This window comes from Cetorhinus maximus, chromosome 26 (genome assembly GCF_964194155.1).
Source record: "Cetorhinus maximus chromosome 26, sCetMax3.hap1.1, whole genome shotgun sequence".
NCBI lineage: Eukaryota > Metazoa > Chordata > Chondrichthyes > Lamniformes > Cetorhinidae > Cetorhinus > Cetorhinus maximus.
This window is the reverse complement of record NC_135904.1, coordinates 34,097,703-34,112,876: the sequence shown is the minus strand read 5'-3', so window position 1 is coordinate 34,112,876 and position 15,174 is coordinate 34,097,703. Positions and strand designations below refer to the sequence as shown.

At 43.1% G+C, this 15,174-nt stretch overlaps 1 protein-coding gene across 2 annotated transcripts in view; it reads left to right on the top strand.

Moving 5' to 3' along the window:
- Positions 1-15,174, top strand: part of cemip (cell migration inducing hyaluronidase 1) — a 246,588-nt gene that overhangs the window by 148,966 nt on the left and 82,448 nt on the right. For both annotated transcript variants that reach the window (XM_078530479.1, XM_078530480.1), the window contains exons 9-11: positions 1,669-1,790; positions 5,458-5,605; positions 10,382-10,573. In XM_078530479.1, the coding sequence (XP_078386605.1) occupies positions 1,669-1,790; positions 5,458-5,605; positions 10,382-10,573 (462 nt within the window). The remainder of the gene's footprint in view (positions 1-1,668; positions 1,791-5,457; positions 5,606-10,381; positions 10,574-15,174) is intronic.

The following is a 15,174-nucleotide window of genomic DNA, read 5'->3' as shown; positions in this document are numbered from 1 at the left end:
GAGGCCAGAACATGTCCCACGGACACATTTTTCTCAGAAACTCCTCCAAATCCTGCCTTTAATCCTGCCACCGTGGAGCTGGGAACATTGCACCCGTTGTGAACAGGTTTTGTTGAACATGTTCATTAGATTAGTTCCTGGCAGGTTGACATACAAATAATGTTAACCACTGGTATGTATATAGCTTCCAAGAACAGCATTACTTTAACCTAAAGATTCGAGCTAGGCCTTTTCAGAGTTCAGTCAGGAAGTATTTTTTCAGCCAGATGATGGAGTTAACCTGGTACTGTCTGCCACACAGACGATGGAGTTAACCTGGTACTGTCTGCCACACAGACGATGGAGTTAACCTGGTACTGTCTGCCACACAGACGATGGAGTTAACCTGGTACTGTCTGCCACACAGACGATGGAGTTAACCTGGTACTGTCTGCCACACAGACGATGGAGTTAACCTGGTACTGTCTGCCACACAGACGATGGAGTTAACCTGGTACTGTCTGCCACACAGACGATGGAGTTAACCTGGTACTGTCTGCCACACAGACGATGGAGTTAACCTGGTACTGTCTGCCACACAGACGATGGAGTTAACCTGGTACTGTCTGCCACAAAGCTGTGATTCAGGCTCAGTTCCATTTTCAAAACCAAGATTGATAGTTTTTTTGTTGGCTACAGGTGTCAAGGGTGACGGAACAAATGGGGCTGAGGTACAGATCAGCCATGACAGAACAGGCTTGAGGGGCTGAATGGCCTCTTCCTCTTCCCTGCTAGTGGAGAGACTGAGTCGTTGCCTATGCCTCTATATATATATATATCCCTAACACTAGACGTTGTGGGAACTGAATATGAGGCTTGAGATAACAAATGGCTCATGTTAAATGCTGGTCTTGTTTGGAAAATACAGCCTTTGACTTCTCCTTGCTTAAAAAAAAAACAGAGATTAAAAAGAAATTGCTGACTGCACAAACAATTATTAGGCTTAAATCTCCACAGATGCACATTCTACTCAATGCCATTCAGCTTAACGTTCTCCGACAATGCGAAACATATTGCAAAACCTCAGGCATCATTTTCTCTCAAAAGCCTGTTCTTGCTGCTCTGAAGCTGCAGGAGTTTAGCAACTTAAAGCCTAAATGTGCACTTGTTTTGAGTTTGTTTTCCATTGGATTGGCATTCAGTTCCTGGCCTGATTAGTAACTTTTGCAGCTGATATAAAGGGGATTATAGCAATTAAGTGCTAGGAAATCACACACTAAGCTTCAAAATTGCAGGGCTAATTGTGGCCCCAGTGGTTATGTGGCTGGCGTAGGAAAAAGGTTGAGGCAGTCCTGCTTGTTTCATGATAGTGGCACTGAGTGACACTTCAGGCTGTTGTCATTTCAGGCTCAGTTTGACGAAATCATCAGCTCAAGGCTGGTTGGAGTGGAACTGAAGGTGTGGCAAGGCCGAGATTCTATACCATTGCAGTAGCACAAAGCTCTCTAAATATTATACATAGGTTACAAATCCATCCACCAAGAGCAGGGATTCGTACAGTAGAAAAGCATGTCAACAACTTGGGAGCTCAGCACATTCTGCGTAATTTTTCATCCATTAAAATATGTGTCATTCCACTGCTGAGCTGACCGTCACTGTCTTCAACATCTTAATGTTACTTGGCTGCAGATGTGGAGTGGACCGATTGGTTTAACCGGGATGATGAGCGAGGATCGGGAGACTGGGAAAAACTGTCGGACCTGAGAGTTGCATTTCCTGGAAAAATTTGTGAGAGTCCAATCGATATACAGGTAATCAGGACTGTACTCTGTGATAGTCCAATCGATATACAGGTAATCAGGACTGTACTCTGTGATAGTCCAATTAATATACAGGTAATCAGGACTGTACTCTGTGATAGTCCAATCAATATACAGGTAATCAGGACTGTACTCTGTGATAGTCCAATTAATATACAGGTAATCAGGACTGTACTCTGTGATAGTCCAATCAATATACAGGTAATCAGGACTGTACTCTGTGATCGTCCAATCAATATACAGGTAATCAGGACTGTACTCTGTGATAGTCCAATCAATATACAGGTAATCAGGACTGTACTCTGTGATAGTCCAATCGATATACAGGTAATCAGGACTGTACTCTGTGCTAGTCCAATCGATATACAGGTAATCAGGACTGTACTCTGTGATAGTCCAATCAATATACAGGTAATCAGGACTGTACTCTGTGATAGTCCATTTAATATACAGGTAATCATGACTATACTCTGTGATAGTCCAATTAATATACAGGTAATCAGGACTGTACTCTGTGATAGTCCAATTAATAAACAGGTAATCAGGACTGTACTCTGTGATAGTCCAATTAATATACAGGTAATCAGGACTGTACTCTGTGATAGTCCAATTAATATACAGGTAATCAGGACTGTACTCTGTGATAGTCCAATTAATATACAGGTAATCAGGACTGTACTCTGTGGTAGTCCAATCGATATACAGGTAATCAGGACTGTACTCTGTGATAGTCCAATCAATATACAGGTAATAGGACTGTACTCTGTGATAGTCCAATCAATATACAGGTAATCAGGACTGTACTCTGTGATAGTCCAGTCAATATACAGGTAATCAGGACTGTACTCTGTGATAGTCCAATTAATAAACAGGTAATCAGGACTGTACTCTGTGATAGTCCAATTAATATACAGGTAATCAGGACTGTATTCTTTGATAGTCCAATCAATATACAGATAATCAGGACTGTATTCTTTGATAGTCCAACTGATGTGCAGGTATTTGGGACTGTACTCTATAAGACTTCAATCAATATACAGTTAAACCTCCAGCACTGTGCTCTGTGAGAGTAAAAGCAATGTACAGGTAATCAGGACTGTACTCTGAGAAACTAATTGATATACAGGTAAACCCTCACTGTACCATGAGAGTCTAAATTCTTTCTACGAAAGCTGAATACTTTTATCACTCATGCCAGGTTCAGTTTACGTCTGTTGAGTGAAACGGTGAATTGAAGTTAATAATTAAGAAGTGTTTCCCCAGATAAAGAAGGCACAGTTTTCATTGGGCAGCATTTTAAAGGAAAGCATTTATTTGTATACTAATTCTGATTGGCAAAGCACATTGCCCAATCACGCTACATTCCTGAATGTGATATATCTGCATAGACACTAAGAATCTTAGTATAAACAGGTTCGGGCCTGCATAACAATAGCGATCACCATGATATATCTGTGAACTGTGCCAATTAGAGGTTCTAGCCACGAGTTCTTTGAGATGTTAAAACTGAATCCTGGATGAGACTGAACATACGACCATACGAACACAGGAATTAAGAGCAGGAGTAGGCCACTCAGCCCCTCAAACCTGCTCTGCCATTCAATAAGTTCATGGATGACCTGATTTTAACCTCAACTCCACATTCCCACCTACCCCGATACCTTTCACCCCCTTGCTTACCAAGAATCTACCTAGCTGTGCCTTAAAAATGTCCAAAGACTCTGCTTCCACTGCCTTTTGAGGAAGAGAGTTCCAAAGACTCACGACCCTCTGAGAGAAAATCATTCTCCTCATCTCTGTCTCAAATGGGTGACCACTTATTTTGAAACAGTGACCCCTAGTTCTAGATTCTCCCACAAGAGGAAATATCCTCTGCACATCCACCCTGTCAAGACCCCTCAGGATCTTATATGTTTCAATTAAGTCGCCTCTTACTCGTCTAAACTCCAGCAGATGCAATCCTAGTCTGTCCAACTTTTCCTCATAAGGCAACCCACCCATTCCAGGTATTAGTCTAGTAAACCTTCTCTGAACTGCTTCCAATGCATTTACATCCTTCCTTAAATAAGTAGACCAATTCTGTACACACTACTCCAGATACTGAATACAAAAGACTGAAATACTGAAGATGCCAAAATGCAGTGAAAGTCATTTTTCTCCCCCAGTAAGTTTGGAGACTAACACGAAAAGTTTGATTTTAAAGCCATGTCTTGCTGTAAGATCATAGCCATTTATTGTACTCTCTGTCTGGGATTACAAAGTATTTTAAAGAGAGAAGACTCAAGTGTAACCGTGGGCAGATTTCTGGCGGGTGGATTAGAGGGCAGGGTTTTCCAGCGGGCTTCAGGAGTCCAACATAATTAGGAGGCTCAAAATAGAGGTGCCTCAAAATGGAGGTGCCCTCAGGTGAGTAAAACTAAATAAAACTTTTTTTAGCGTAGTAAAAGAACAGAGGAGACTGCGCTCCGGGGGATCGTTGGGGCTCAGGGGACCTTTCCTTCTGAGACCCTGTCAAGAGGGCATGGAGACTCTGGGTCCAATGGACCCCTCCCAACCTACCACAAGGAGGCCGCTACCATTAAGCTGGGAGCCTCTGGAAAAATTCCAGTAAATGCAAATAATCACCACTGATAGTAGCCCTAAGTTGTTCAATTGGCTGCACACCTCCATTGGAACTCCCACCGTGCAGGTATTTGTCGGGGGAGCTACCTGGAAGTGTCTTCCTGCTATTCTCCTGCCCCCATCCCTCGCCTCCCAGCCTGCCACCTCTGGGCTGGGAAAATTCAGCCCAGAAACCCGCCCACTTTTTCAGAGATGAGGCCTGGAACCTTTGGAATCTTTTAACTTCAGGCCTTTATTTAAATCCTGGCATTCCGGGTGGGAAATAGAAAGGAAATGGCAGAAAATCAGGCAGCCCAGACATCACCCATAGGGACCAGGCAAGTGACAGAATCGATTGCTAAGGCCAAGGTTACTTCTGCTCTACAAAGAAAGTAAAACTAAACTTAAACAATTTGCTTCTTTGGACCTCTTCTGGCTCTGATCTCCTCCCCGTTGGACTTGAGAGGACCCGGCAGGCACCTCACCACCACTTCCTGCTCAGGTCATCGAGTTAAAATTGCAGTCAGTTCACAATTACATCATCCAGACTTGACATTATTTATTACGATGGACCCTGCCAACTTTGAGCTGTTGCCCCTCTACTGTCTGTTCAGTGGACCAGGTTCAAATCGTGTTAGGGCAGATCCAAGCTGGGTAAGTTACATGGGAGATTTAGACAGTCTCCGCTGGGTAGGTAGGATTAGAATGCATCCTCAAAATATATGGTTTTCTGAAGCCAAACAAAGCATTTTTCTCCTTTGTCCCTACCTACCCTGACCACCACCCTACCCCACCCCCGCACCCCCACTCCCACCCCCCCACTCCCACCCCATGCCCATTCATAAGATTAACGATTCCAAATGGGACCAGTTTGCCGAATGTTGGAATTTTTATTGACAGCAAAGTGCAGTAAATGGGTAAAGTTTCCTCCTGATCTCACATTGTAACTTCAACGTAAGGTGGGCAGGATGGCTGGGGAAGTTATGATGAGAGACCGGGTGTTTATCGGCAGAAATTCAACAGAAGTGCGCTCATTAAAGTGCTCTTTATGCCTTAGGTTGTTACTGTTGATGGAATCCCAGCCAGTCGAACAGCAGAGGTATTCCATATGCATGATCAAGACTATGGATTTGTGTGTCGGAATAAGGACCAGGCTAATGGAAACTGCCATGACTACAGAGTGCGCTTCCTTTGTGGTAAACCAGGTCTGTGCTGAGTATCTCCTGTAAATGACAACTATGCTGTAAATAACTGTGCATCAGACATGACCTGAGCTTGGTAATTATTGTGAACACTTAGCCTACCCATATTAAACTCACCTCTGTGCTAACTTTCACAGAGCCTCTGTGTATTACCCTATCACATAACAAGTCTTAACCTGTTCGCCACAATTTCTGAGTCATTTAATATTGGGAAAACGCTGTCAACATTTGGTTGTCACGCTGTAATTGCTGGCCCCCTGATCACTAGGTGGTGTGGTAGCGGAGGACACCCAGGTCCGCCTGCTATTTCGTTCATTCGCCCACTTTCCTTTGTCAACGGCAGAATTATAGGTGGGGGTGGGGGTGGGCGGGGGCGCTAGGGAAGCCGCCCGCCCACCGCGCTCGGGCCCGGAAGGCAATTTCACGCTGGCGGGCCAATCGAGGCTCAGCGCTGCCTGTGTGGGCGGGGTGGGGGGGGGGGGGGGGCGGGGAGTGCGAGCTGGGTGAGCGTGAGCATTGCGCATGCGCGCGGCGAGTGCACGCTACATTATCTCCCTGAGGCGCAGAGCTGCCTCAGGGGAGATGAAGATATATGAAAAAATTAATTTAAAAAATAAAAATAAAAAATGAAACATGTCCCCTCTGATGTGACTCTATCACATGAGCAGGAACGTGTTATTCATGAAAAATTAAAGGTTTCATTTTATTTTTATTGCTTTTGGAAACCTCATCCTGCCCGCCGACTCCGGCGCCCGCCCACCGACCGAAATATCGCGAGAGTGCGCGATGACGTTGGGATGCTCGCCCGACATCATCACACATCATTTTATGCTCGGTTAGGTCGGGCGCCTGTTTGCCCGCCCGCCGAGCGAAACATTTTACCCCAAACGTTTTACCCTGGACTCCTCTCTCACCTTGCTATCCACTAGACCAGTTCCTGAACCTCAGTCAGCAGCACACCCATTCACTATGCAAACTGTTTCCATTCCTCCGTAATAAACGTCCTCTTTCAAGTCTAGTACTTCGACCTACATATGCAAACTATTTGTTAACAACCACTGGGTTGGTATTGGGCCATCTTACAAAACCCAAGTCTGTAGTGTAGTTAATGGGTACAGTCTGAAGACCAGCTCATAGTGGTAGGGTTGTAAACTCCCCACCTTAAATCTCAGACCCTCTCTCCATCTTGTGACCCTGGTTCTCCTAAGCCCCTGACTTCTCCCTTAACCTTGGTCTTTTGATCTCCAATTCTTTACTTTTTGTGTGCAGTGCCATAGGAGATCCAGTCGTTCTATAAGATGCCCCTTGTCTTAGCAAAACACTTACTTAATGTATCCCTACTCCATCACACTTGTATACTATAATGCCTACCTCATAGGGATATAGGAAGAGGAGAATGGGAGAACAACAGGAATAGGTTATTGCCTGTAATCCCCACCTTGTCACACTCTCAAAAACAAGAGGCGTAGACTGTTGTATTCAGTGCCGAGGCCTGAATCAGCCCAGCCCATTGCTCGTCTCTCACAGGCTCGCTGAGTTTTCAACCAACTGACGTCAGGTGAGGACAGGAATCTACCACAGAGTCTCCCTGGCTCATCCTAGAGATCAGTTAGTTCATTTTAAATAGGTTAACAACTACCACTGCAAACTTCTGCTGCCAGTGAGCTCTGTTATGACCCAGTGAGAACACATAGCAGAACTTGCCCTCTTTATGATCGATTGATCATAACCGGGTTATTTTGGTAACACAAAATGCTGGAAAAGCTCAGCAGGTCTGGCAGCGTTTGTGAAGAGAGAAAAACAGAGTTGACATTTCGAGTCTAATATGACTCTTCTTCATTCCATATTGGACTCAAAACGTGAACTCTGGTTCTATCCCCACAGGTGCTGCCAGGCTCACTGAGTTTTGCCAGCATTTTCTGTTTTAATTTCAGATTTCCAGCATCCACAGTATTTTGCTTTTATTTTAGGGTTTTTTAATTTACAAGGATGGAAGGGTCAACTCAGTGCCTGTACTTAACCGTTTACATGCTAATTGCAAAGGACTCAGTCCGATAGGCTTTCTTGAGTTTAAACACAAAGGGATTCATTTTTATTGAACTAAAACCCACCCAAGTAAAGTTATAGAAAATATTTAAAAAGCTAAACACATGTCACAACCTTTGCAGAAAACACACACAATCCTGCAAGATTATAAATTACAGTAGAGAAGGTTAACTTTTGGGCAAATTAAGATTCAATAATAAAAGGCGAAAACAGAGAGTTCACTGTCTGAGTACTTCGGTGTTGTGTGTGGTTGAGGCAGTTCTTAGTGGTCTTTGTTTTCATGGAAACGCAGCTTTGGAATTTGGAAGTCTCCTTCAGAACTCATCAGAGATAGTGCTCTGAACGTGAGGCAGCAGGGAGAGAGATGGTGTTACTGACCCATTTGCAAACTTCTTCTTCTACTACAGTAGCCCACAGACAAGCTTATAAATAACAACTTTTCTCCAGGGGGTTTTACTCATGTGGCAGCTGCTATTGGTGCACAATGGTGATCCAGGTTAATGAAATGAGTTTTGATCTCTTATTGTCAAAGCTATCAAGATGCCATCAATACAGAGAGGGGTTCTTAGCATCCTCCTTGCACAATAGCTTTGTTAGTCTTCCACTGTTTTTGGTAACTTCTGTAGTCAGAAAGTCTAGAGGTCTGTTGTCCTTATGTTTTGTAGAGAATGTAGACCACGGCAGGTGTGAAGTCCATCAGGGGAAAAGCCTGTAGCCATATCTCCTGGCAAACCCATATTCAGAAGTTTCCAGACTTGGCCAATTTGTAGGTCAGGTGACCTCTGCAGCCATTTCAAAGTCAGTGTCTTTGCTTGGCAAAAGTCCTTTTAAAGAAGTTGGATATATATATCTGACCAGCCGATGAAATTAAAGATTAATATTCCACATGTACACGTCACATCATCATGACACCTGTTTCACCCTCTAGACCTCTGCACTGGCATCTAGAAGAACTTAATGCCAACAGATTCCCTCCATCTGCCAACAGATTCCCTCACCAAGATGCCCACTTTAATTTGTCATTCAGATTTAGTTGCCCCCTTTAAAGCTTGAAATACTTTAATTTTGTTTTTGAAAATGATTTAATATATATCTAACATATATTTCTATGTATGTTGCACAGCCTTTCTCCTCTAACTGATTGCAGCTGAAGCTACTGTATTGTGGTACCTGTCAGAATTGCTTGACGGTTTAGTCTCCTTACTTAAGGAGGGATATATTTGCATTGGAAGCAGCTTAGAGAAGATTCACTAGGCTGATTCCTGGGATGAAGGGGTTGTTTTATGAAGCAAGATTGAGCAGGTTGGGCCTATACTGATTGGAGTTTAGAAGAATGATAAGTGGCCTTAATGGAATATATAAGATTCTGAGGGGGCTTGGCAGGTAGATGCTGAGAAGATGTTTCCCCTCGTAGGGGAATCTAGAACTAGGGAGCATAGTTTCAAAATAAGGCGTCTTCCAATTAAGATGGAGATGAGGAGAAATTTCTTCTCTGAGAGTTGTTAGTTTTTGGAATTCTGTACCCCAGAGAACAGTGGAGGCTGAATCATTCAATATATTTGAGGCTGAGTTAGACAGATTTTCAATCTACAAGGGAGACAAAGGGGGCTGGCAGGAAAGTGGAGTTGAGCCATGATCAGATCAATAAGCCATGATCTTATTGAATGGTGGAGAATGCTCAAGGAGTTGAATGGCCTTCTCCTCCTTTGTTTGAAATTCTGCCTGTTGGCTAGAGATGGTCCAGTCCCTCCCTGTAAAACTGTTGCCACAATATATCCCCAGTCTGAATCAGGTGTGCTTTATGATATGTTAGAGTACCCTTCGGAAAACCACTCTCTATTATCTACTCAGGTATTGTTGAGTGAAAAGCATCCAGCACCATTGTAGACCTTTGAAAATAATCCTTTATCTACTGAAACTATCTATTGATATGTAATGGAAGAGTTGAAGCCTTCTGCTATTACATCATGCTGTCTCTCACCTACCCTCTGTACTGCCATTTCTTCTGTCTCATGTTGCCCCTGTTGTATTGGGTGTGTTCACCACATACTGACTACAAGGAATGGGAAGCAGGGAGTCCTTTCACCCCTGCCCTGAGTTTGAATCCAGCCAGACCAATGGGATGAAAATTTCCATGTGAAATGTGTTGGGAAATTCCCATTGGTGATGTCACAAAACACAAGAACAATTCTTGCCTCCTTTATAACCATCACCTGGAGTAGTTTCCGGAGTATTGGAGTATTGGATGAGGTGTACTGCTAGAATTAGCAATTGCTGACCTTACGAGTTGCCACTCAGCCTTGTCCTAGCCATTCTGTAGATAAATTCAGAGACATGTTGTCATTCATATTGGGTAAGTGGTTAGTTAACTAGTTGAGAAGTGTTAAAAGATCTTTATCACAGGTGTTTGGGATTGGGTGATGTTTCTTGTTTACCGTTCCAGTTACTGAACTCATGTTTAAAAGATTATAACATTTGTCATTTTCATCGTGTTTCATTTAAAATAAAGGTAAATAAAATGTGTTATTGACCTTTGTTCAAAGAGAAAAATGCCATCCAAAACTTTCAAGTATGCAGAAGAAATTGTTTAAGATGTTTTTCTTTCATACTTATTTCCCAGTAACAGCTGTTATATATAAGACTGCTTATGGTCCTGTTTTACAGAGATTGAAAACTTGGCAGGAGATGCTGTTTAATACTTACACACTCAAACATTCATTTCTCTTCTTTCAGTGCGGCCCAAGGTGACCGTTACCATAGATACACATGTTAATAGCAGCATTCTGGAGCTCGCAGATGATGCCAGAACTTGGAAAGCTGGTGATGTCATCTTTCTTGCCAGCACGGATTATTCTATGCATCAGACTGAAGAATTCCAGCTCTTACACTGTCCAGAATGCAAAGCAAATCAGGTCAAAATCCAAGGTACAATACTTTTAATTAACACAATTACATTACTTGGAGGAAATTCCATATCGTGAAACCGTGAAGTGCAGACAATTAGGAAAAGACTGATATTTAAATTGCTACGTTGGGTGACCAGATAGCTCGTGACACAAACGCCAGAGTAGCATTGGTGCAATGGGCAATTCATTCGATTCCACCATTGTCGGCTGAGAGCAGGAAACTCATAGTGGTCCAGGAAAGTGTCGGCAAATAAGGGGTGAATTTATGGCGACTGCAGTTGGACTTCAAGCAAAGGTTTCTAGAAAAATGAGGAAAATTGTTTGAGTCAATGGGGACAGGATGCTTTCAGACTGTGCAGTCAGTGATTGGTCCATCAAAGCTGATTGTTTTAAACAGTCTTAAGCATTATGCTCTCTTAGTTGTCTCACATTTGTGTTCAGATCTTCCCACACATTGTTTGACAATCTCTGCTTTGGCATTCTGCCTTATCTTTTCCTGGTTGGGACCTATTCCTTCACCTTCTTTGGATACAGGGCTTCAGGCAAATTACCCAGAATTGACACTAACTTCCCATGAATGAATAAAAAAACACCTGCTCTTCCTGTCGCAGTTCTCTTGTTTCTGTATGTGTTGCTGGACACGGTCTGGTCATTATTACATCAGCGTTGGTCACTGTGCCCTTCCAGTCAATAACCAATGTCTTCACCAAAAAAGCCACTACCCCAGGTCTTTGACAGATCCCAGCTGTCAAAAACAGAGAGAGCAGTTAGTTAAACACTACTCTGATCTTTTCACATCTCTTCTCTAACAGAGTTGCCACTGTCTATCAGAAACTCTTCCAGTCAAAATAATCCAATACTTATTTTCACCCCTGCCTCATTTCTCCTTCACCGGGCATATGATTTCCTAGGTACACACACCCATCCACCACATCCAGCACTGCCTAACAACTCCTCCAATCTCCAATGTTAAAGGTGCTGTATAAATGCAAATTGTTATTTTACTTCCTCTCTTCAAACAAATTCTTCGTCATTTACTCTTGAGGTTTGGATCCCAATTCAGGATTTTAGCTTTTGAGAAGGTTGCATTAAATTCTGAAAAACCAAGATTTAAGCTATATGTGCAAATCCCACTGTCCTCACGAAACTACTCTCATTGATATCATTAGGTGAGAAGAAGTTACAATATCTTAATGGCTAACAATAATTATCAGAAAGGTAATTGAGTAATGGCGGTGAGTTATCTGACACTGTCATACCATTTTGCTCATGAACACACTCTTCATAAGGTTCAGAGAACTTTAATGACTCCCTCAGGATGGAGACTATTTTTTTATTCATTCACAGGATGTGGGCATCGCTGGTTGGGCCAGTATTTATTACCCACCCCTAATTGCCCTTGAGAAGGTGGTGGTGAGCTGCCTTCTTGAACCGCTGCAGTCCATGTGGTGTAGGTACATCCACAGTGCTGTTAGGGAGGAAGTTCAAGGATTTTGACACCCAGTGACTGTAAACGAACAGCGTTATATTTCCAAGTCAGGATGGCGATTGGCTTGGAGAGGAACTTCCAGGTGGTGGTGTTCCCATGTGACTGAGGGACAGAGTGCCCATTGTCATATGAATAAGGAAATGAAAGCCACTTGAGTAATAAATCTGATTTATTATAAGTTGTACTAAGGTAAGACCTATGTCCATAATACGTAGGAGCATGTGAAATTGACGGGTAGGAACTGACCAGCTGATCCATCAAGGCTGACCTGTACTCAAGATGGCTAGAACATTCTGACTAAATACTTCCTTCCCTTCCCCACCACTCTGCCATCACGTAATCACCTGGGAGATGCAAAAGAAAAAGTATCAGTAAAAAGAAAAATACATTGGGAAATTTCTCCCCAGTCCCTCAGCCGTGTAGGAATGAACTGCATTCAGTTATTTACATTTTTGCACATCACAATTCATTTTGATACTCTTCTTCGCCTTCTGCTAGTGATCCCCAGTGTGTTAAAACTCCAATAACTACATACCTTTCATTGTTGCTAATTATTCCATAATCTAACGTGGCAGATTTCCACTCGGAGAAATGTACAGTTGCCAAGTATTTCCAGCAGTTTCCAACAGGGGCCAAGTCTTGAAATTCCAAATTGTCAACATTTGGCACGTGCCAGCATGCTGACAGATCCTGTTAACGTTCCCTGAGAACTCAAAAAATGCCTCCTTTCCTGGGATCAAAGTGTCTACCATTAACCACTACACAGAGCTCTGTTCAGTTTTGGAGACGACTAAACTCCTGCATGCCTTGTAAAATGTTTTCAAGTGAGAATTATCCAAACCAGACTGACCAAATGTAGGAAGTGAGGAATTTAACTGGAATGAAGTTTGGTCTCTGTCACCTGTTCCATGTGTTTTTATTTCCTGCTCTGTGTCTTTCTCCTTTCTCACACTTTAAGGGAAAGCTTAATTTTTGTCAGTGGCATAAAAGGAGTAATATTGAATTAGCTGCCGATTATTCATCACACTGATGCCATTGAAGTCAACAAATGGGAAAACTGGGGGGGCTGTATTCATTTCAGGTTGCCAGTTGATATGGTGGCCAACTTGATACTGCTTTACTCCATCCCTCAAAGTTAAAATGACATCCTTTCACCTTCAGAACATTAGTTCAAGAACCCCAGGTAATATACGGGTACATACTCATCCCTGTAACTTGAGTTTTCTCAGCTTGTTGGAAACCTGGCTGCTAGATTTCAGATAGAAATGGTGATTGAACCTACAACAGGAGGTTTGACCAAGCACTATTACCAGCTGCTAACCTTTTACTTTTCTTAATATCTAAACTAGACTAACTTGGCCAGGGGGTGGCAAGCAGGACTTTTTTTCATGGGGTGGCAAGGCTGGCATTAGTTGCCCATCCCTAACTGCCCTTGAATTAGTGATGTGTTTGGCCATTTCAGAGGGCAGTTAACTCAACCAACCACATTGCTGTGGGTCTGGAGTCATAAATAGGCCAGACTGGGTAGGAATGGCAGATTTCCTTCCCTAAAGGAAGATGGGTTTTTACAACAATCAATGATAATTTTATGGTCATCATTACTGAGACTAGCTTTCAATTCAAGATTTTTTTTATTAATTGAATTTAAATTCCACCAGCTGCTATGGTGGGCTTTGAACTCTTGCCCCCATAGCAGTAGGCTGGGCCTTTGGATTACTGGTCCAGTGACTTTACCACTACACCACCATCTCCATCAATCCAGCATTAGAAAGGATATACAAGGTTCACAAAGGACTGGGAGAAGCAGCTAACACTAGAGGGCTAGAAATGGTAAGATATTAGGTGAGGGAATACAATAAGGTCTAAATTAACCTTACAGTACATGTATGTAAATGCAAGGAGTGTGGTAAATAAGGTTGGTGATCTGCATGTGCAAATAGCCACATGGGAATATTATGTTGTGGTAATAATGGAGACCTGGCTTAAAAAAGAGCAGGATTGGGTATTACATATTTCTGATACATGGTGTTCATGAAAGTTAGAGAAGGAAAGAAAGGAGGAGTGGGAGCAGTATTGGTTTAAGAGAACATTACAGTGCTGGAGAGAGAGGATAGCCTGGAGAGAATGAATCTATCTATTTGGTTAGAGTTCAGAAACAATAGAGTTACCATTACTGAGTGTATTCTATGGGCCACCAACTATTAGGATAGATATAGAGGAGCAAGTTTGCAAGGAAGTTACAGGGAGGTGCAGGAACTATAGAGGAGTAATAATGGGGGACTTCAATTATCCTACTATAGACTGGGATAGTAATAATATAAAGGGCAGAGAAAAGGAAGAGTTTCTGAAGTATCTTCAGGAGAATTTTCCGGTAGAGTATGGACTGGATTTTACAGCCATATTTCCTGCCTCCGTCCAACTAAAAAGTCATTCGGGATCCCGCCCACCAAATAGTCAGCTGCCCAACAGCATTTTACACTTGGAGGGATATTAATTGGCTCAGGATGAGACTTCTGCCAGGGGAGGGCAGACGGGCTGCCTGATGCCACCCTCGACCCCTGTAAAATGGGAAACAAGTTTGTGGAGGGATATGAGTTGGTCGGGACCCTGGGAGAACTCTCCTGCTCATGGGATCTTTTCCAACCAGCTGAGAGAAGAAACAGGTTCGGGGGTAGGAGGGAAGGCAGTGGAAAGGCCACACACTGCGTTTTGTGAGTCCCCCCCCCTCACCTTCAAACACGCTAGCGGGGAGCTGTAAAATCCAGCCCTATGTTTCTGGCCCAATGAGGAAGAAGGCATTGTTGGATCTGGGGCAGAATTTTCGTCTTGGCGGGCGGGCATGCGCCTGACCCACTCAAGCGTGAAATGACGTCGGGCGAGTGTCCCGACGTCAACGAGCAGTTATGTGATAGCAGTCATGCCGATAGTTCAGCAGGCGCACGCGGGAATCGGTAGCGCGCCTGCCAACAATTAGAAGGCCTATTAAGGCCATTAAAGTATTAATTAACTTAAATTTTTCGCTGCCCGTCCAACCTTACGGTTGGCAGGCGGGCGAAAAGACCAAGCGGCCTTTACAATTTTTAGGAAACCTCATCCACAAGCGGGATGAGTTTTCCAACAGCAAATTAAAA